The 23,204-nt window shown below is 38.7% G+C and overlaps 1 protein-coding gene across 2 annotated transcripts in view; it reads right to left on the bottom strand.

Moving 5' to 3' along the window:
• LOC149023193 (Polynucleotidyl transferase, ribonuclease H-like superfamily protein) overlaps positions 1–23,204 on the bottom strand; it is a 59,787-nt gene that overhangs the window by 24,593 nt on the left and 11,990 nt on the right. For both annotated transcript variants that reach the window (XM_089143751.1, XM_089143749.1), the window contains 3 exons: positions 16,665–16,763; positions 16,489–16,559; positions 3,988–4,047 (listed from right to left, as the gene is read on the bottom strand). In XM_089143751.1, coding sequence (XP_088999877.1) covers positions 3,988–4,047; positions 16,489–16,559; positions 16,665–16,763 — 230 coding nt within the window. The remainder of the gene's footprint in view (positions 1–3,987; positions 4,048–16,488; positions 16,560–16,664; positions 16,764–23,204) is intronic.

Genomic DNA, 23,204 nt, shown 5'->3' with positions numbered 1-23,204 from the left:
TTAATCGGATGCCATCACAAAAATTGCAGCAACACTGCCCCCTCGACCTCCTTTTGGCTTCTGCATGCTTCACAGTTCCTTAATAAAATTTCTGGTTTGTTGTCTTGCTCAGAATCATCATACCCACGGTAAACTAGACCCCCTCACAAGCAGCGGTGTATTTGTTTTAGATATTCTACTGCCCAAAGAGGGAACAAGTGCTATCACCCACCTTCTTGTGAATTGTTTGTTACCATGGATGTGGTCTTTCAAGAAACCATTTTATACTTTTCCCTTACATCTCTTCAAGGGGAGAGTGAGTCCGGCAAAGAGGTTTTGGTCCTTATTCCTACTATGGAGATTCCCACTGACGATGCCCATCTTGAAGGGGCAACTAGACAAGAACAACAGCCATTATTTCAGAGACAGAAACTTGGTAAGCAAAGCAACCTACCTTACAACCCCCCCAAAGATATACCATTCTTAGAAGGAAGCCTAGCAAGAAACACCTCCAACAGTTATACTAGGTCAATCGGAAGCACCAACTTTAGGTCCTATAGTTGTCAATCCTGGTGAGATCTACTTTTGCTCCTATCTCCAACCCCTCATTGGATTTACCAATTGCACTATGTAAACAACGAAGAACATATACTAAACATCCTATTGATGATTTTGTAACATACCACTCATTAGCATTTGGTTTCCAATCTTTTATTTCTTCGTCCTTTATTTGTATTCACAACAACTGGTAGGAAGCACTAGCTCAATCTCACTGGAAAGAAGCAGGGAAGAAATGAAAGCTTTGAAAGAAAAAATAAAATGTGGGATCTGGTTGCTTTACAAGCAAAAAAAGGACTGCTAGTGCTGGTTGCAATTTCATATTCATGGTTAAGACCAAAGCTAATGGTACAGCGAGATAGACATGAGGCTAAATTTGGCAGCTAAAGGATTTAATCAAACCTATGGTTGACTATCAGGAGGCCACCATTAGCCAAGATGAATATAGTAATGCTTCCCATGGACATCACACCGTTGAAGCCTACACAGAAGCAGATTGGGCTAGGTGTCTGGATCATGGGAGATCTACTTCTGGTTATTGTAACTATGTAGGTGGAAATTTGGTTACTTGTTTGTAGCCAAATCTACTGTTGATGCTGAATTCAAAGCAACGGCCCAAGTTATATGTGAGTTACTATGATTAGGGTGGTTGCTTCAGGATCTATGTGCAGACATAAGATGCAGCTATATTCAGATAATAAGTTAGAAATCAGCGTAGCTCAGAACCCGGTTTATCATAGAACAAGCATGCAATGATTGACCAACAATTCATCGAAGAGAAAATTGAAACGGATCTTGTTTGTATTTATCTTATTATTTTTATTTTTTTGAAGAAAATCAACCAGCCGATATATTTACTAAGAGCCTTAGTACTAAAGTTTTTTGTCCTAATGCTAGCGAGTTGCTTCCCATTCCCTATCCTGTCCGAAATTTGTAATTCTCTCCCATGCCTTCCTAGATTTCCTTTTCACATGTACGTCCTCATCTCTTCCATAAGCAATTTGTATTGTTACCTATCTTTTAACCTCTTGTAAGAGGGAACTGAGTTTGGATTGAAGGGCCACAAGTTGCCCCCTCAATTCCTGGGCAGTCGTATGCAATTCCCATACATCCCTCTTTAATTCCTCCGCCCTTCCATCCATTCTCGAACTAACCATTTCCCTGGGATTGAACATGCTTTGATGCCAACTTGTTAAGATCTTCATGCAGCACAGTAGATTTCCAGAATAGCAGAAAAATTAGAATGAAAAAATTTAAGCAAATATATCTGGATTACCTACAGTCGAGTCCTCCCCCACAGTAGCTTGCTACCAAAAACAACTTTGTTCTTCTTTGATGCCTGAATCCCCTTTCCTCTCCTCCTAAATCAGCCTTCCAGCAGTCCCTAGCTGATTGCATAATGCCCCCCCCCACCTTTGGCCTCCACGTGTTCCATTTACTCATCTTTATTACTGCTTCCTCCTATTTCTCATCTATTAGAATTACTTCAACTGCTGGTTTAACAAACACCCTGCCTGGCCCCACAAGTATAGACTCGTGTAACCAAGGGTCCATCACAAACCCACAGAAATAGGAAAAAAATCTATCCAATCTTCCATACAATTAAATTTTCCCCAACCAAAACACCTCTCTTCTCCTATTGGCCCGACTACTTTTTTTTTTGGGGGAAAAAGTCTTACCCTTCCCCAACCACAAAAAAAACCCACACTTCAATAATGTCTACAAAAGAGGGGAAAAGGAATATATATATATATTAAATATATGTCTACAATAGAGGGGAGAAGGAATGGGGACATGGTATATAAACACAGAAAAGGAAAAACATTACATGGGAGGAAAGAAGGGGCAGAAAAAAGATGGAAAATGAAAAACAAACCAAAACAATAAGAAATTAACATTTTCGTTAACCCTTATATATTCTTAAAATTAGTATTTCTTATCTTTTATATTGCATTTTTTCCAATATTATACTTTAAAAAAATACTTGCGTGCATGTACATGGAACTTTACTGGTTTATAAAAAATAAAAAGACATATCCAGTAAGGTAACCTAATTGGATAATCATTCGGTCGGTCAGGGCTATTACCACACCCGATTTTCTTTTTGGGTATATAAGGAATTAAATTAAATTGAAGTAGCAGCCTCCATAGTGAGAGGAACCCAAACAAACTGGAATGGCAAAACATAAAGGGAGGGAGGGATTGGATCAAGAGATGTCACAAGCTAGCAAACAAGTCAGAGGGATCTAAACCCCAAATAACAACAATCAGCCTGTTCCTTAGGGTATCTAACAGGTGTTGGGGGTAAGGTAAGGGGATTTTTGTTTGTTTGTTTGTTTGTTTTGGGTTTACGTCCATACAGATGGCTTGCCAAATCACCTGAGAAACACGGGATTTGGTAGTCCATCTATGGAGATCAAGCTCAAACAAGATGTGGTGGATTACATCACACTCTAGCTGAGACAAGAAACTAAAAATAAGAATAACCAATTTGTTTTTATGCTGGGAAGATCCAGCATGAAATCTATGTACCTAATTTGGAGACTTGTGGAAAGGTCTAGAGATTGTAAGAAAGATCTCCATATGGTCTTTATTGACGTAGAAAAAATCTATAGAGTCCTAGATAGTAAATTTGGAAAATACTGCCGAAGAGATATGTTTCAAGTAGATATGTGAACATAGTTAGAGATGTATTATGATGGAACAATGACCAAGGCAGTGAATTCTCGAACAAAATTGGGTTAGATCACAGAGTAGCATTAAGCCCTCATTTGTTTGCTCTTATCATAGATGGTTTAACTAGACATTTAAGATGAGGCTCCTTAATATATGCTTTTTTCTGATGCTATTGTTTTGGCAGATGTGACAAAGCTACGATTAAAGCCAAGTTAGAGTCGCGTAGTTCAACCATGGAATTAAAAGGTTTCATGCTAAAGTAGAACAAAAACAAAATATCTGGCATGCAGAGAATCAATATAGAATGGAGGAAGTGGGAATGTGTCCAAAGTTTTGTGTGATTGACACATTCGTTTGAAACTAAATGTAAAATTCCATAGCACAATCATACAGCTTATAACGAAGAATGGTGATGCAGATTAATCACCCAAATAGTCTTGTTTTTGACCCCCATCTCCTCTCTCTTGGGTCAAGATCGAACCATGGTCCCAGTGCATGAGGCTACTACAGGGTCTGGCTATGGAATATATGCGCAGCCCTACACCCTGCTTGGCAGCCGAGTCTATTTCCAAGTTCTGAATATGCAACTAACAGGTAGCAATAGCACAACTTAATATTGCCCAGTAAACAGTTCTTATGAAACAAATCATAAAAAATAAAAGTTCCTGGAACTGGTTTCAGGTCATAAGAACTAGATGTCAGAAAAGTAAAATTGACGCAAATTATGGAATCCTTCAGAAAGCAAGAACTGGATGTGGAATAGATAGTTTGTACCTGTCCATCAACATCTACTAGTGTCATCCTTGTGAGTTCAAACCCATTGGTTGTGACACACTGACAAAGAAAGCATAATCCCAACAAGAAAGCAATGAATTATAAAGCAGAAAGAAATTACTTTTCCAAAGTCTCCTACTCAGGATAACAATTCAGAACTAAAGAATTTTTTTGATAAGAAAAACTTAAGAAATTGGGTGTAACTAAAAACATAACCACATTCAGATTGCAATTAAGAATTGACAGATGAATTTGATGACCTTGATCAGTCTTTAAAGATCCTAACCTTGATTTGTCAGGATAAGCAGAGCCCACCAATTCTTACATGGAGTTTAGTCACATTGATCCTGCCTAGTCCCTATATACTCAATTAAAACCTACACTAATTCACATAGGACAAAAGAACTACGTAGGAAAACATTAAACCATGCATTTCATTTTACAAAGAACTTCTCTATGCAAGAAAACACAGAGAGCATCTCTACACTGGAAACATAGCCAAGCGGTGATCTGCATTATTGTGCACGTTGCAATGTGTTAGATGATGTCACAATTGGATGTTTGCCCAATGTGCTATTTATCTTAAATCTTTAGTTCCTTAATGTTTTGTTTTCCTGATTCCTAGTTAGCTAGATTATGTTTCCTAGTTTACTTTCAATTTTAGGGATGATTCTAGGGAGGAAAATATATAATTGAATCAGCTGTCCCCCTATTTGCGGTCCTTTTTCTCCTCCATGGATAGCAGTTTCCATATTAGTTTTCTGATTTTCATTAGTCAGATAATAAGATGCTTTTATTTTTTGGTGGATCTTTAAATCCATGCAAAAACCTGACTGACATGTGGAACTTAACAAAGAATTTCGGATTTGAATTCTTTATTCTTCTTTTGATATCACCCTCTGATGTAAACTGGATCCAAGACCACTCAAAGAAGGCCTAGAGAGGTTACTAGTACCCCATGGCCTTGCCAACAACCCAGGGAAATTCGGCCAACAACAACAACAATAAGCCTTGTCCCAAGACTCCCAACTAAATGGGGTCGGCTACATGGATTCTTGCCCTCCAATCAAATATGTTCGAGGCCATGCTAGATACAAGGCCTGAGCTATACATATCCTTTTTCACCACTTCTCCTAAGGTTTTCTTAGGTCTACCCCTAGCTCTTCTAGTTCCTTCAATATGGATTATATCACTTCTCCGTACAGGGGCATTTATAGGTCTCCGTTGAACGTGGCCATGCCACCTCAAACGACTTTTTCGAAGCTTATCACTTAGGGAGCAACTCCCATACCAAATCTAATATGATCATTTCTTATCTTATACATCCTAGTTTTGTCACTCATCCATCTTAGCATCCTCATTTCTATTACATTGAGTTTATTTATATGATTCTTTTTAACAGCCCAACACTCTGCACCGTACATCATAGCTGGTCGAACAACAGTCCTATAAAATTTTTCTTTAAGCTTTAATGGAATACGCCAATCACATAAGACCCCGGACACACCTCTCCACTTCATCCACCCTATTTTAATTCTTTGGGAAACCTCATCCTCTAAATCACCTCTTTTACTTAGGATTGAACCTAGGTACCTAAAACAATCACTCATCAATCAACACAATATCATTCGCAAAAAGCATACACTAGGGGACCTCATCTTGAATGTCTTTAGTTAATTCATCCATTACTAGTGCAAATAGATATGGGCTTAAAGTTGACCCTAGATGTAGCCCAACTATTATCGGGAATTCATTACTTTGTCCCCCACTGTTCTAACACTAGTCACCGAACCATCATACATATCCTTAACTATATCTACATATTTACTTGCAACACTTCTTTTCTCTAGTACTTGCCAAATTAACGCTCTAGGGACTCTATCATAAGTTTTTTCTAGGTCAATAAATACCATATGAAGGTCTTTCCTACATTCTCTATACCTCTCCATTAGGAACTGTAGTTAAGTGTCTCAAACGGATTTTAATTATTCTCTCCCATAATTTCATCGTATGGCTCATCAATTTAATGCCTCTATAGATATTACAACTTTGAATATCTCCTTTATTTTTGTAAATTGGAACCACGACGCTTCTCCTCCATTCATCTGGCATTTTCCATGTGCTCATAATCTTATTAAACAACTTAGTCAATCAAACTAGTCCATGGGTTCTTAAGCTCTTCCATACTTCAATTGGGATTTCATCAGGACCTTGTGTCTTGCCGAGTTTCATCCTCTTTGAAGCTTCTTTTACTTCGGACATCGAAATTCTACGTATATAAGCTTTGAACCAGGGAAATTCGGCCATCATAGGGACAATTTGGTCATTTTCAGGATCCCTTGGTCTAATCCAACTTAAGTAGAACCAGAATCTTATTAGGATTCTAGTCCTATGCTTATTTTGATATTGAGCTAGTCTTTGATTCCAATCAAGTTAGGTAACAATTAGAGAGGGATTCCCTTAGTTTGTATTCCAATTTCTCTAAGGAGTCTACTCCTACCCTTGTTTTGTAATTTGAATCATTTTCTAGGATGAGATATTTGAGAGTCCTCAGTAGAGTGGGAATCCCAAGTAAAGTAGAAGTCCATCTTTGTTAAGGTTCATAGCAGGAGTCCTATCTTAAAAGGGAATCCTTTTTAAATTAGAAGTCCCTTTGTGTATGCACTTTTATTTAGCTAAGACTCCTAGTTTGTTTGCTTTCCAGTTTGAGTCCAAGTAGAAGTCACCTTCTAATGTTTAGTCATGTGATGAGCCTATTCATGTAAGGCTATAAATCTAGCCCCTAGCTTGTAAAGACAACAGATTTTGATTAATGAATAAGCTAGAGATTTGAAGGTGAACTAGTGGAGTCGCGGGTTTCTCGAGGAAGGAAGCCTGCAGCTGCTGTTGTGCTTGATTTTGCTGCAAGTTTTAAACTCCCTCTCTCCCTAACAAGTACACATTTCCCACCCAGCCCCTATCTTCTACTCCTTCCCCATTTGCAGCCCCTCTTTTCCTCCTCTCCCCTAGCCTGCGGTAACCCCTCCCCATCCCCAAAACCTAGTTTTTCCTACATCCAATCCTGCACCCCATCACAGCCTTCATCCTCCCCTCCCTAGTCTTGCAGCAGCCCTAGTTCTTTCTCAAACCCTAATCCCTAGATCCCACAAAACCCTTACCTAAATCCCCATTCCTTTCAGGAAACCTCGCCCCCTCCCCTACCCTAGTTCTTGATCCCAACCTTAGTCCTATCTATCCCCTAAACCCTAATTTACATATCCTTCTTTTATTTTCAGAATTTTCTGGAATTGGACTTCTCTAAAGACCTAAAATTCAAGGTCAGATTTATGGCAATCTGACCGTTAGATCTGTACAATCTTTAGGAACCTCATCCCCCCAACCCTAGTGACCTTCCTCTCAGTTTCAGCCCAATCAGACCAACCAAACCCAAATCTAAACCCTGATTCTTTTGCTGCCCTGAATTCCCAAAACCATAGAAACCCTAGCCTTCTTTCACTTAGATCTTCAAACCCTTCAACCAAAACCTAGTTCTTTATAGGATTTTCATCCCCTACCCATCTTTTACTTATCCTATTCCCAACCCTAGAACCAATCAAAAGCAGCCCTACCCCCTAACCACAGGGTTGTAAAACCGTAGTTTTATGGCTGGATCACTTGGATGGATCCTGAAGACAACCCCTGATGTGGGGTTTATATCACCCTCTTCTATGTGTTCTCTCTCCTTTAGTTTCGGCCTAGTCCCCTAAGTTCCCCCAATCCCAGGCTGCTGAAATCAGAAAACTAGCAAGCCGGTTTAACTTTGACATCATCAATATTATGCTCCTCTAGTGGATTGGGCACAGCACATACCTGCACTGGTACATACTGACTGGGTTATTTAACTTTTACAGATAATCACTTACAGACGCCCATGTACTATGCCCTAGCTTGCTCTCTCCAATTTTGATATAATTACCTGAATGCCCCCTGCATTTTACAACTGGTAAAAAACAACCCACCCCAGACTGTTCTTGCCACCATCATTAGATGATGATGTCATAGATTAGAAATTAAATTTGATATATATATATATATATATATATATATATATATATATAAAAATATATAAATAAAACCAAACCTTTCGAGGGTTGTTTACCCTTCAGCCATGACAAAACTAATTTTCTTTATACTTTCCTTTCCATTGTGCTTTAGCAACTTGCAGATGCTCGAGTAGAAGAAGAATATGCTGGAGGAGAGGAAGAACATTCATACGTTAAAGAAATGGAAAGTGATTCTACTCGGTGATTCAAAAGAAAGGGGGGAAGGGAATCCCCACTACCTTCCGACAAACCATTTCACTAGGGGTGTCAATTTTTAACCCGAACCATTGAAACCGGACCGAACCGGCCCGAACCGAACCTTAATGGGCTGTGTTTGGGCTGAAGACCCTCAACCCGAACGGTTTCGGGCTGGGCTGGGCCAGCCCATGTGCGGCCCGCTAGCCCGAACCGGTAGGCCCGAACCCCAGCCCGTTAACCCGTTTGAATAAATAAAAAATTAAAAAAAAAAAAAAAACCCTTATTCCTTACGGTTATGGCGCATTAACTCATTGTTCAACTTCAACCCACCCCACGTTTCATATTAAGAATTTAAATTTTAAATTTCAAAATTTTCATTATTTTAATTTTTAAATTTTACCAAAACGGTAGCAAACCCTATTTGGCTATTTCATTTAATTTTAGAAACCTACCGCCTTAGTTTTCATTTAATTTTAGAAACGCCACGTTTCATATTCTTGAGAATTTAAATTTTAAATTTCAAAATTTTCATTATTTTAATTTTAAATTTTACCAAAACGGTAGCAAACCCTATTTGGCTATTTCATTTAATTTTAGAAACCTACCGCCTTAGTTTTCTACCAAAAACAAAAAAGAACCTAATGCCTTAATTCCTTAATCGGTTAATCCTTACCGTTTCTGCCTTTCTGGTTTCACTTTTAGTTGCAGAATTTCTTTCACTGTTTCATAAAGGATTTTCACTTTTACAATTTTACTTTATTTGTTCAGCTACTTTCACATTTTACCACTCTCTAGCAAATCTATTTCTTATCACAAGTAATTTTAAGTTGAGCCTTCATATAAATCTAATTTCATTGGGTGAAGATTGTAAGGTTGACCTACACATGATAGAAGAATCTAAATTTTTTATTTTTTGGGGTTGGGGGTGTTTGGATCAAGGCATCAAGCTAATGCCATCACTAGATTTACTTGGAGTCTTCTTCCTCTCTCTATCGTAGTTTTTTGTGTGAAGAGTTGAGGAAAAATAAAAATAAGTTTCAATATTGATTTTTAATTTAGTCCAAACCGTTAGCCCAAACCGAATCCAAACCGTTAGCCCAAACCGCTAACCAACCCGAACCCAAACCGCACCAAACCGAAACCACACCGAAACCGTTATCTTTTAAATGGGCTGTGTTTGGGCTGGGGGGTTTTCAGCCCGAAACCGTTAAGCCCAGCCCGAAACCGCTCCAAACCGCACCATTGACACCCCTACATTTCACTTTCATCATTGAATTCTATTTTCTCCCTTCTGTTCATGCTATGCCATTTGCAAATGCTGGAAAAAGGAAGCTAAAGTCCTCTTCAATCTTGCATTCCCAAATCCATCCCCCATTCCTCCTCCATTTCCGATGGCACTTGGACCCCTCCCCCTCACCTCTATCTCACACAAGTCTGGAATTCTCTCCCAGCTCTTTCAAATTCCCCTCATGATATTACTGTGGGACCTCCTCCGTACCCCATCCCCTTCTCGCCTGACCCCCGTTGATTTGGTTTAAAGGTCATATCCCCCGCCATTCTCTTACACTTTGGAGAGCCCTCATGCTTGCCCTTCCCACCCAAGCCTTCCTCATTAGCCGTCACCTATTAACCCAAACTGCACCCTTTGTTGGTGTAACCATGAGGACCTTGATCACATTTTTTCCTTTGCCCTTTCTCCAACTCCCTTTGGAGAAAATCCTTTGCTTCTATTTGGCCCCGTTTGCATCGTTCCTTTGGATTTGCTAGGGATTGGTCTTGGGTTTTGAGAAGCTTTTATGGTTCTTGCATTTGTGACCGAATTGGTAAGCTAGTATTCGGTGCTACTATTCATCATCTATGGTGGGAGCACAATCTTAGAAGATGGACCTCCAAATCCCGCTCTATTGACATGATTTGGAAGGCCATTTGTTTTGATGTTTATGCTAGAGTTTCTTCTTTTCCCCATATCCCCCGGTTGACGAGACCCAAGGAACAGGTTTATTGTTGTTTCTTGGGGTCTCAATTCCTCATTCCAGCCTCCCGTTTAGAGGTTGTTTGTTGTTTCTTTCCTTTTGTTAATTTAATTATTCATTCATCAAAAAAAAAAAATCCCTCTTCAAGAACATATGTTGTGGAGACTTGCTTTAAGAACCCAAAATTCTTATGCAATCTAGCTTCAAATTACTTCTTTAGGGATTGATGTGTAGCCATAGATTGAATAGGATCAACTAGGGGCAAATATACCAAGATCTTAAACATAACCAACTTAAATGGGACCACGATACAGTATATTGAAATTTCGCTTCTGGCTTAAGGCTGGAAAAAAGGAGGGGGGTTGAGGGAGAGGAGTGGTCCATGGTATGAGTTGTAATGGGATGAAATCAATTGAAAATGATGTAATATATTTATGTGAAAACTCCAATAACTTTGGGTTTGGATTCAGGGGAAAGGATTAGGTTTCAACGAATATCAAGGATACATAGCCCGTCCCATGAGAGAGACGGATAAATTCTTGTGATATGGAAATTGCGTCTAAATGTGTCACATAGGAGGGAATGTAGGGAATGATATACATATATGATCCTCCAAAGTTTGGTTGGATTTGGATGGCTAAATTGGAAGATAAAGGGTTTCTTGGGGTTTCAAAGAATACAAGAATTCAACAAAATATTTATATCTGGCACGTAAGAACTAAGAATGGGGTCATACTAAGATCCAAGGTCATTAAGGCTGGGGGGAATGATGTAACTAAAGTTTGAGACAGATCTAATAGCCAGATTGATGTATAAACCTAATCTTCAATTTTAGATTTATTGGAAGTCCGAAGGTTCAAGAAAACAAAAGAATGGGGAAAGAAGAAAAGGACGAAGGCTGGAGGATCTGGATATCAATCACCAAATCAAATTAGCAACTAGATTTTACATGCTATGAAGCTCCCTTTGATATGACTTACCAAGGCAACTTACATTACTAAACAAGCTTTAATGTAGATGTGATTAAACCTGACACTCACTTCTGACTCTCTAAAATCCCCACTTAGGAGGCTAGTGGAGGAAGAAATCCTAGGTATAAGAGACATAGGGCTGAAGAGAGAGCCAAAAAGGATCTTTTGTGTATAATCTTCCATAATCTTGAATGTTATCAGTTCCGGTACATAGACCAAATGATACAATGCCAGTCAAAGTTCCCAGATTCATGGAGATATAGAAAAACATATAAGTTATCATGCTTGCATATCCATCATTTGAATCTCCAACAATTATTCCAATAGTTACATATCCGATTAGACCTATGGACAAATATGCAAGAGTATGTTTCATGCTTGTTTAAGTAATAGCAATGAGATTCCCCAATATCTAAGTATAGCTCGGATTTCCAGAAGAAGATGCCATTCATTTGATGAGAAATAAAAATGAATATCGAAAATTCGAGTGGCTGAAGCTGAAGCAATACTTCCGAAGTAACAAAAAGAAAAGCAACGACTGGAGTGGGAGAGTCAGAGTCGAAAAGAGGATTCCTCACTTCTTTCTCTCATTCAAAACCGTGCATGAGACTTTCATCTCGCACAGCTCCTAAGTGAGAAAAGAATGAAGATCTCGTCTTCTTTCTTTTTTGATTACCTTCCTCGCGTACGTATAAGACCCAATCCTTTCGATTTCTAAAAAGGATTACTAATCCTTAACTTTTCAAGGAATCCTTCATCAGTGATTGTGAATGAATGCTCTTTCCAATCTTTTCGACCTTGGTTCCGTAGGAGCAATCCGGGGCGAGGCAGTACTTGTGATATTTCAGCTTGGGACGCATTTTATTTAGCAATTTTCTGGATGTTTAATACCATTGGATGGGTTACTTTTTATTGGCATTGGAAACACATCACATTATGGCAGGGTAACATTTCACAGTTTAACAATCCTCCACTTATTTGATGGGATGGTTAAGAGATTATCTATGGTTAAACTCTTCACACTTTATCAATGGATATAAGCCTTTTGGTATGAATAGTTTATCGGTCTGGGCGTGGATGTTCCTATTTGGACAACTTGTTTGGCCTATTGGATTTATATTCTTAATATCCTGCAGTGGATATTGGCAGGAATTGATTGAAACTTTAGCATGGCTAATTTGATTCAACGGAGAGATAAACCAGTGGCTCTTTCCATTGTGCAAGCAAGATTGGTTGCCCTGCCCATTTTTCTATAGGGTCTATATTTACTTATGCAGCTTTCTTGACTGCCTCTACATCAGGCAAATTTGGTTAATTCATTTTTTTAATCTGTTGTATCCGCGACAATCTCATTGCTTTCGATGAAGAAAGGGGCCTACTTCTATTTCTACATCTAGGATCCAACTTGTATCATTGACAATAATAGGATCTGAACCACTATGGCAAGGAAAAGTTTGATTTAGAGGGAGAAGAAGATGCAGAAATAAAAATAGAAATATCATTTGATTCATCAATTCTCAAACAAGGAAATAAACAAAGCTGCATCATTGAGTGACAAATGGGAAATTCATGGAAAATCACACTCCCCACTGCGTAATAGGGCATATACACATCTTCATTGACGTTGTTTTTCAATCGGAAGACCAAGAGCTAATTATCGAAACTTCAAGTTATCAAGACACATACTTCATGAAATGGTTCATGCATATCTGGGGGCAGAAAGATCAAGCTGGTAGGGATCAAAATATCCCTTCATTTTTCTATTGATCTCTATGATCATCGATCATCGGGGCCCATCCAATTCTCGTCTGTCCATTCCTCCCTAGTTCTTCTCTTCAGCACCGGGTAGAACAGCTTGGCAGCTTGCAAGGCTCATAATCTTGAGGTCACAGGTTCAAATCCCATCTACATAACCTTTCTTTTTTTTTGAAAAACCAAATGAAGGTATGGTTGTTAACTAGTAACTAAAAACTTTTTTCTTTTTAAGTAGGTTATTTATCATCATAAAGGAAAACAAATGGGACCATCACATTGATGGATTATAGATCCAATATTACTTATAAACAATGCTAATCCTTAGCAGGAAGGAGCGAAAAGCTATCATATCCAATCATGAAACACTTATCTTGACAAGATAGTTTCTACATGATAAACTATCTATCACAAATGCAAATGCAAAGGCTATAGCTCAGTTAGGTAGAGCACCTCGTTTACACGTATATCAATGTTTTTCAAGGGAATTCATCATGCAATCAACAAAAATGATCTTATTGAGCTTACTCTATGAATTTTAGAGAATAAGAGAACAATCACCAAATCAAATTAGCAACTAGGATTTTACACGCTAAGAAGCTCCCTTCCATATGACTTACCAAGGCAACTTACATTACTAAACAAGTTTTAATGTAGATGTGATTAAACCTAACTCTCCCAGTCTCCCTTCCAACTATCTAAAATCCCCACCCCCACCCTAATGTGAACATAGTGACCCCCCTGGCCAAACCATAAAGTGGGACCCAAGGGTATTTTGGGTATTTTAGACCCGATTTTACTACTGGAATCTAATTCCAGAATTCTAGTAGAGTCCCAATCCATCTTAATTTCCTTTATTTGAGTTGCATTTGAGTTGGTTAAGTTGTGGATAAGATAAGACTATTTAACAAAGAGAGTCCCTGAGTTTTAGGAGGGTTAGAGTTTGTTTTGAGTTAGTTATTGAGTTCCTGGTTATTTTAAACTCTAGCACATGGGCCACTACGGTATTAATTAAAATAGAATTCAGGCATGTGCTTAATGGTTTTGAGATAAAAAAATTTGTTTTCAGCATGTCTTTTTTTAGATTCCAATTCAAGAGTCAAGATTATGTGATGGGTTCCTAGTTGGTTAAGGAATCCCACTTAGAGTCTTTTACTAGGCTATAAATAAGCCAATTGTTTCTTTGAAATGCGTTAAGTGTGATTATTGAATAAAAATTATTGAGTCTGACGACCGGGGTTCCTGTTGAGGGGACCTCAGCAGATTTAGTAAAAGTTCTCCAATATTCAGCATCAATCCCAAACTCCAGCATCTACAAGCATTCAAGCACTCTTCCTCAAGAACTACAGCAGGCCATAACAAGCTTCCACAACCTACAGCAGCTAATCAACAGCTCCAGCTAGTATCCTTCAAGAGTTTTCAGCAAACCAGTGAGTAAACCCCCTCCCCAACCCCTGCCACCACTTATTCTCTTCTTTCTTCTACTTCCTCCACAGCGCAACCCAGAAACCCCCCCCCCCCTGTCACTACCCTAACAGCACCCCCAACCCCTGACAGACCCTAGATCCCTCCCCCAGCCTCCTACGACTCTGCCTGGCCATTCCCCCACCCTCCCCTGCCCCTGTGATAGTCCCCACCCCTCCTCTCTCTCTCGGACTCTCTTTCCCTCCCCTCTCTGCCTTGCAGGAGACCTGAAACAGAAAAGCAAAGAAGAGAAAAAGAAAGAAAGAAAGAAAGAAGAAAGAAGAAAAGGAAAAGAAAGAAAAGAGAAGAGAAGGAAAGATTCAAGAAAGATTTTCAAAGATCTATCCCATATTTAGATCATCATGTTTTTGTTACATCGATTCAGTTTTGTAAAATCAAATCTTACCCAAAACCCTACCCATATAGATTTTGTTGAAACCCTAACACCCTTAGGATCCCAATTTGTTTCCTTATCTTTCCCTCCAATTCCCATCTAAATCAAAACAACCCAAATCATTCCTTCCCATGACTTTCTTAGGTACCCATAGGCATCCCATAATATTTTACCATTATGTGCTAGAAGATTCTAGGCAACCTCAAATTCTAGGGAATCTTCTCAAAGAAACCCTAACCCTAGAATTGGATTTACATCACACCCCCTCTCTCCCTTCCAAATCTCTAAATTCCCCAAATCTAAATCACTTTTATTTTCACTGTATTCTCATACCCCCCACCCCACCCCAATCCCAAATTTCCAACATAGATTACACCTATCTAACGATTAGAACCGTTCCAAATAGAGATCATGCCTGAGTTTTCCCAATCTTCATCCATTCCAATAAACTTTTCTTACCATATCTCAAGAACCTACACCATCCACCCATACACCCCATTACTCTGAAATCTAAACCTCTCCAAAATTATCCTAATCACCATACCCTATACTCGTGTACCTCAGTCAGCCATCCCAAAATCTGAAACCCTTACTTTTTTTAGGTAAGATCCTGGAATGCTCACCCAATTGAACCTCATAAATTTAGGACTACAACACCAAGTCTCAATGGAGAAGAAAACAGCAGCACTTGAAATAAGCAATTCTATTAATCAAATTTGTTCACAAATAAATAACCAATTAGAAACTTATATAGAAGGCTCAAAAAGAGACTCCTACTCTAAAAAGGAAAGGCTCAACCAATCCTTAACCTATTAGGGAACCTAAACTGACTAGTAAAGTGAAATAATAAAAGAATAGACTCAAAATAGGACTTCAACTAAACTAATCAAGTGTATCCCGCCTTCCTACTTTATACTAATACTTTAGGCCTATTGAGTTGGCCAATTACAAAATAATCTCATCCAATGGAGGACCCACCCACATCCTATGTTATTTCCTAACAAAAGGACTACCTAGCACTAAATCTGTACCAGACTCGCTTCATTGAGCTACACAAAGCCATGCCTGTGAGCAAGCAATGTCTCAATGTGCTTTGCAGAGGAAGGAGGGAATGGTGACTTGAAGATCTGAAAAGGGTTGAACCCATGCTGGAGTTTGCAGGAGACCTCTTGAATCCACTAGGAAATGAACCAGTCGAAGGGGAATTCTGAAATGTTCAGAATTAGCACAAGGGCCAGCATCTTCAGGAATCATAGGACTATCTGATTGTTTAGATATGCCAGTGTCAAGAAAGTCCTATTACAATGAATTTGGATTATGTAGGCTAAAACAACGAAAGGGTAAGTTGGTAGATTTAATTTCACAAGTTTCAGTTGAATAGCCCAAAATGGTAAAATGGACTTCTCAATTCAACCACTAACAGCAAACCAACACTATCAGGCTTAGTGGGGGTACTAGGTAACTGTTCAAAATTTGAGGAGACTAAGGCATAGTACACAGGAGTACTAGTTATTTTTCCTATCCTTTTATCCTTTATCTAGATGGGTGTTACAAAATGCCATACCCTTTAGCTAGCAGTAGCATTATTTCTCAGAACTTCTCCTTTTCATTCAGAAATTGCATGAAATTTGATGCTAACAACGAACAAAAAGGAATTAGAACCTCACCATCTCACAATCGAGTGCCAGCATTTCATAAGGGAGAGATTCCAAAGGAGAAGGAAGAGTGGAGATCAAATCTGCAACAAGTTGGTTGAGTTAAGGTCTACTAAAAACAAAATATAGGTGATTTAGTTAACAATTTTTTTCCGACTGAAAAGATCCAAGATAAAGCAGTAACTTACCTGGTTGAGTTAAACGGTACCCATTATCTTCTAGCTCTTTTGCCGTAAGAGTGTAATAGGAAGCTGGAAATGGTGAATCCTCCATTTGTCCTTCACTTACTACATTATAAAGATCTTCATGAGCTAGATTTGATGCAAGATCAAAGGTCATTCAACATAACTAATCCAATACAATTGATGCAGATAAATAATGCGCAAATGGGTCAATTTACTCATAGAATACTTTATTTGGCCCATCAGTGGGCTCTATATATGAAGCTTCTGGTTTGTGGGTTTATTAATGTAATGGGCCTATTTATGTGGGGTAATGCTAAGGCACAGGACTAGTAATCCAATTTAGTGTTTGAGTTAGATTATGATACTTAATAACTAGATAGGATTATGTTTTGATTTTATATACCAATCAATTTTGAGATGATTTGGTTAAACAACATGAGTTTTTTATAAAAGATTCCATGTTGTATTCACCCCCCAAAAAATTGTTTTAGTGCTGGAATAAAGGTGGGGTGGGGAAAAGTTTAAAAAAGCAAATTTTACAAGAAATCCCATAGTGTGGCTTGTTTGCTTCACTAGGGTGGGAAATTGACAAACAAGCTTCCTTAAATTATGAAGCTTGTCTGCTAAGGTGGCATGTTAACTTTCCCACCCCATGCCTTTAAAACCCCACAAAATAGGTGAGATTTTGTGAAAAAGTGAGGAAAATAACAAAGCGGGACCCACATTTAACACTTCTCCACAAAATCCCTTCATTTCCTTTCCTTCTCCCCCACCCCATTACATATGGGGCCCACATGTTTATTTTTTCCACCTTATTTTCCGAATCCCACCTTTGCAAACAAATTGTGCCTAAAGGAAACTTCTACAGGATTGTAGTTTACTTTGACCTACTATAAGCCTATAATGTATGGGGAAGACTTTTGGATAGTTTGATGCAAACCATATCTAGGACCAACTAATGAGGACCCAAGGGGCTAAACAGTATACTATGACCCTACCAGCAGCCCAAACAATTTTGTTCAAGCATAGGGGTATTTTGATAATTTTCTACTTTTCAGTTGAGTTCACTTAGGGTGTCATTAGGTCTAGCATGTTTGTGGGACTTTAGATCCATTTTAATTTTTGAAACTGAGTCATTATTTGTTGAATTATTGAAAAATTCTTGCTAGACTGCGGTTCCTAAGTTGCAAGGGAGTCCCCCTGCAGGGATTCCATATCTACTCTTAGATTCCAATTCGGATCCTTCTAGAGTGAGATATGATAGAATCCTTGTATAAGTAATAGTCTTTAGTCAAGTAGGAGTTTAAACTAGAATTGTACTGCAACTTAGAATCCAAGTAGGATTCTTAAGTTGAGCCTACTGTGTTTTCTTTTTAGAGGCTATAAATAAGCGTTCATACTCTATGATCAGCAAGTTGAATTGAATTAATAAAATTGATTGAGTGTTGAAGGCAAGAGAAGTCATGGGTTTCCTAAGGGAAGCCTGCGGCACCTCAAGAACAATGATTTCTGCAGAATTTCTGCAAGTTCAGAATCCATCCTATTCTCCCAAGTAAGTCCTATACCGCCAATCCTAATCCCAGCCCCTTCCCTCTTCTCCACTAACATCCGCAAGCCCCCCTAACCCCCAAACCCTATTTTCTGCAATTACAGTCCCCCTCCCTAAACCCTGCGGCAGCAACCCTAGGATTCCCCCACACTATTCTACTAATCCATCCCCTCCCCCAACACTTGGATAACAACTCCAGCCCTTCCCCTTTCTTTTTCCTACTTCTTCATCCTTCAACCTTGCGGCAATTCCGGAACTTCCAGAATTCATAAAATTCCAGACTCACAGCCACACCCTAACTCTTAGATTGCCCTAACCCCTAAACTTATACCCACCCCAGTTAGAACTTAGATTACCCTTCCTATACCCTACCTTCAACCCTAAGTTTCAACCCCTCCCTTGACCTCTAAACCCTAGAAAATTCTGCAATTCATCTTCTTCATTAGAAACCCTAACCCTTGAAAAATTCAAAAACCTAGAGTATCATTTTTTTAGAAGGATTTGAAGTGGGGTGGGAAAAAAGGGGTGGTAAAAGTAAATTTTTCCACAAAATTCCAAAGCATGGTTTATTTGGTTCAAGGGGATGGTAAAGCCAGCAAACAATCTAACTTAATTAATGAGCCTAGTCTGCTAACATGGTGTTGTAACTAATATATCCACTGCCGGTTCATACCGGTCAAACCAATCTTAGGATGATCAGCGACGTCCAAAGAGGAGCGGTGATCCGACGGTTATGATTAAAAGAGTGTTATAAGCGGGAAAGCAAATATAAAAGCGAGGAAAGATCCGAATGAAGGTAAGTCTCTAGAATCAACCAAACTCTAAGCTCACCCTGATTGAACTCCATTACAAGCATTTGAGAAGCTCCAGAGAGCTCTGAAACACCATCTTTACTATACTGATTAGATCGTCGGAGACGTGACGCCGATCAAGACGATCGGCTCCGTTTCTTACTGGTATTTTGTTTCTTTCAGGAGTGAGAGGTTGATCGATCTAGGAGCAAACCAGATCGAATCAGATCTGAGGAGTTCGGTGCAGAAAACTACACATGGCACCCCAATTTTCCCACCCCACCCCTTTTAAAAGTCACATATATTTAGTGGGACTTTGTGGGAAAGTGAGAGATATAATAAAGGGCCCACATTTTCAACTTTTTCACAAAATTATTTCCTTTCTTACCCTGCAACATGTAGCTCCCACATGTTTATTCCCACTTCTTTTTATCTAACAAACAAACGACGCCTAGATCTCTCATTCTTCATCCAAACCTAGAAGCCGTTTAAGTTTAGCTTTCCTAACACCCAATTGACACTCGACCTTAACCCTAGCTTAATCCAAGCCCTGAAAACCATAGATTCTAAAGAAACCCTAATTTCCCAAACTTTAAGTCAAATAACCAATTCTGATATTAATAAAACAGCATGGTTTCAGATTTCATTCTTTAAACCCTAGACCCCTAAGCGTAGCCAAACCTAACCCTAACCTCTTCTAAACCCTAAACCACTAAACCAACCAGTTGCTTCCTATCATAGGGTATTCTAAACCCTAATTGACTGCCAATTCTATTGAAGAGGAACCTATGTGACCTAGATCTAACGCATTACATCATTCAGTCAACCCCTAGATCTTGGTTCACATCACAGTTAAGAAGCGTAATATAGCAAATCTGTGTTGCAAAGATGACAATGTTAAGATGGATGTCTAGCAAAGCTAGGAAGGATAGAGTAAGGACATACGTTGTTGGGGAATTGCCCTAATTACCCCGAGGTGTTGACTTGGGGATCGACCCATCTAGTCATAAAGTGTTTTGATGACAACAAACACATATTACCATGTGCTAACACTCTACTTGTGTGATTATAAGATAGGCATAGTTATGCAAATGCACACAATCCAAGTAAAGAGCATACACTGCACCGAAGCTGTCCTCGAGCTACAAAATGATGTTCCAAAAGGACCAAAGGCATTAAAGACCAAGAATGGTCTTCACTACATGCAATTGCAAGCACACCTTGAAGACTCAAGACTAATGTAGAAACTTCTTTGAAATTCCATGTATCTATGTATAGAAAGTGGCACGTCTGAAATCATGGAAAATGAAATTAAGCATCCTAGGGAACTAGACATATGGGCAAAAAGGAAATCTAATTCAGTCCATGGAAGTATAAATCATTCCCCCAAATGCCTATGGAAACCCTAGATTTAGCCCCCAGACTGTGTATTGGTCGATCCGCTTGTCCCTAAGCCTAGGCAACTGGGTACATCATAGTAAGTCAGGGGACATCTAGATACCTAACGGACCATCGGCTTATAGCTTAAACCCAACCGGTCGCAGGGCATGGTCAACCAACTATAGACCAGATTTGACAGCTGGCTTATAATGGCTAGTCACCAGCAGCTCTATTGAATCGATCGATAGGATGTTAAAAAATACGATTGTTTTAAAGCCATTGGAACTATATTTGGACCAATCTTTTGGCAACAAATGGAGGTCTTTCTAACACTCTCTGACACAAATCCCAATGCTTTTGTAAGCAATCATTATCGTGTAATTCATATAGCCTTTTAGCGTCCCTTTAACCCAAATCCCTTTTGAAGATCCTATCCCTCTTTAGTAAGAAGGTTAGGAGTAGATCTCAAGGTAGACTTGGACCGATAGAGGGACATTCATGCTTGCATGAATTCATTCTTAACGGAAGTGCCACCCCTAAAATGCGGTTGTAAGTGTTTAATTTTATTTTCAATTTACATTTATTGTAATTGGGAACTCTTGCCTTTAATCAAGAATCGATTGGGTGCACTTGCCCGAAACCAAGGATTCGATTGGGTCTCTTGCCCGAAAGCAACAGCTCTATAAAAAGGTGTTGTCCCCACCTACTATACTAAAAGTGTACATACTAGTGAAATCTTTCTAAAGGTGCAAGAAAGGAGTGGACATAGATTCAATTGAATCGAACCACTATAAATCATGTGTCTTGTTTACTTGCTTTATTTACCGCACTTTGAATTTTCCATTATAAAGTAAAATTGTACGAGCACATATTGCCATACTAGGAGATCTCGCTTTTTCATGGGCTCGAGACAAGATGGAGTATGATATCAAGAAAATAATCCACATCAACATCTCAATCCAGTCAAGATTTCGGTTTGACTAGAGATCTCGGTCAAAATCACCCTATCTCGTCTTGACTCCCTCTCGGTTCTTCTCTCAACAAGAGCGTGCAAGACCATTCTTGGCTGGATTTTTTACTTGAGTCACACCATCTCTTCACCTGCAACACTCCTAAGGACTCTATAGCACATCTACATCAACAAAACAACATCAATCAAAGCCACTTCAAGGTGTTATTCAAGCAGGGTGAAGTTTTTCCCAAATTTTATTTTTTTTCCAAATACTATGTTCTAGAGTGGGTCTTCAAGTGTGGCATAGACATTTTTAATATCTTATTTATATCACTTAAAGGTTCTATATTTCATGTTGTATAACATTGCATGTTTATACCTGCAGCAATTCTGTTTCAAACTTAGGATCGAGTTGGAACTCAAACATAGGGTTGTTTTCTCATGAATCTAAGGGCACAAGTGTGTTTATAAGGCCTAAAATAAACTAAATACTAGGTTTTAGCTCAACTTGGCCATTAAATCCCCCCGAGATGGGTCCTCAAGTTCACTCGAGTTAAGCCCCCAATATTGTAAATTCTCGAATCTTAGTTTTTTTGGAAGCTCAAGATTGCCTTCGAGATTGAAATCTCCTACCACACACACCGCTAGGTTAACTTTTTTTTCCCCTGGGTTTCTTATCACTGAAGTATTTTCAGTTCATTTAATGTTAGAGAATTATAAGACGTTGAAAGCAGAATCATTGGGTTTGTATAGTGAAAGTTGGCAGAAATATATAAATCCTCTTCTTCCTTTTCTAATTCTCTCTTTTATCATAGGATCCACAACACATATTCTCTTTTCTTCTACTTTTCTTTTGAAAAAAATGAATCAGTTCAAGCTGCGCATTTGTAGTCAAAGGACGCCTATTAAGGGTCTACAATTTTGCCTTGTATTCAAAACTAAAAAAAGTCTTTTTATTATTTCTAACCCATATTGATATAGTACTGAAAAATAAAAAATGAGACTTATGGAAAGGTATAGAGAATGTAGGAAAGACCTTCATATGGTATTTATTGACCTAGAAAAAGCTTAAGATAGAGCCCCTAGAGCGTTAATTTGGCAAGTACTAGAGAAAAGAAGTGTTGCAAGTAAATATGTAGATATAGTTAAGGATATGTATGATGGTTCAGTGACTAGAGTTAGAACAGTGGGGGGACAAAGTAATGAATTCCCGATAATAGTTGGGCTACATCAAGGGTCAACTTTAAGCCCATATCTATTTGCACTGGTAATGGATGAATTAACCAAAAACATTCAAGATGAGGTCCCCTGGTGTATGTTTTTTGCGGATGATATTGTGTTGATTGATGAGACCCAAGTGGTGATTAATACCAAATTAGAATCATGGAGAGTAGCTTTGAAATCAAAAGGCTTTAAACTTAGTAGATCGGAGACAGAATATCTAGTTTGTAACTTTAGTCATGATTAGGCAGATGATGAGGTGGTGATACTTGACGATAAAGAGATTCCTCAGAGTGATTGTTTTAGATACCTAGGATCAATCATAAGTAAAAGAGGTGATTTAGAGGATGAGGTTTCCCAAAGAATTAAAATAGGGTGGATGAAGTGGAGAGGTGTGTCCAGGGTCTTATGTGATTGGTGTATTCCATTAAAGCTTAAAGGAAAATTTTATAGGACCGTTGTTTGACCAGCTATGATGTACGGTGCAGAGTGTTGGGCTATTAAAAAGAATCACATAAATAAACACAGTGTAGCAGAAATTAGGATGTTAAGATGGATGAGTGGCAAAACTAGGATGGATAAGATAAGAAATGATCATATTAGAGTTGGTCTAAGAGTTGCTCCCATAAGTGATAAGCTTCGAGAAAGTC

The sequence above is a fragment of the Hakea prostrata genome, chromosome 2 (assembly GCF_041222555.1).
Source record: "Hakea prostrata isolate BN-2017 chromosome 2, UWA_Hpros_2, whole genome shotgun sequence".
NCBI classification, from domain to species: Eukaryota; Viridiplantae; Streptophyta; class Magnoliopsida; order Proteales; family Proteaceae; genus Hakea; species Hakea prostrata.
Note: the sequence above shows the minus strand (reverse complement) of the source record. Positions and strands in the feature narration are given on the sequence as shown.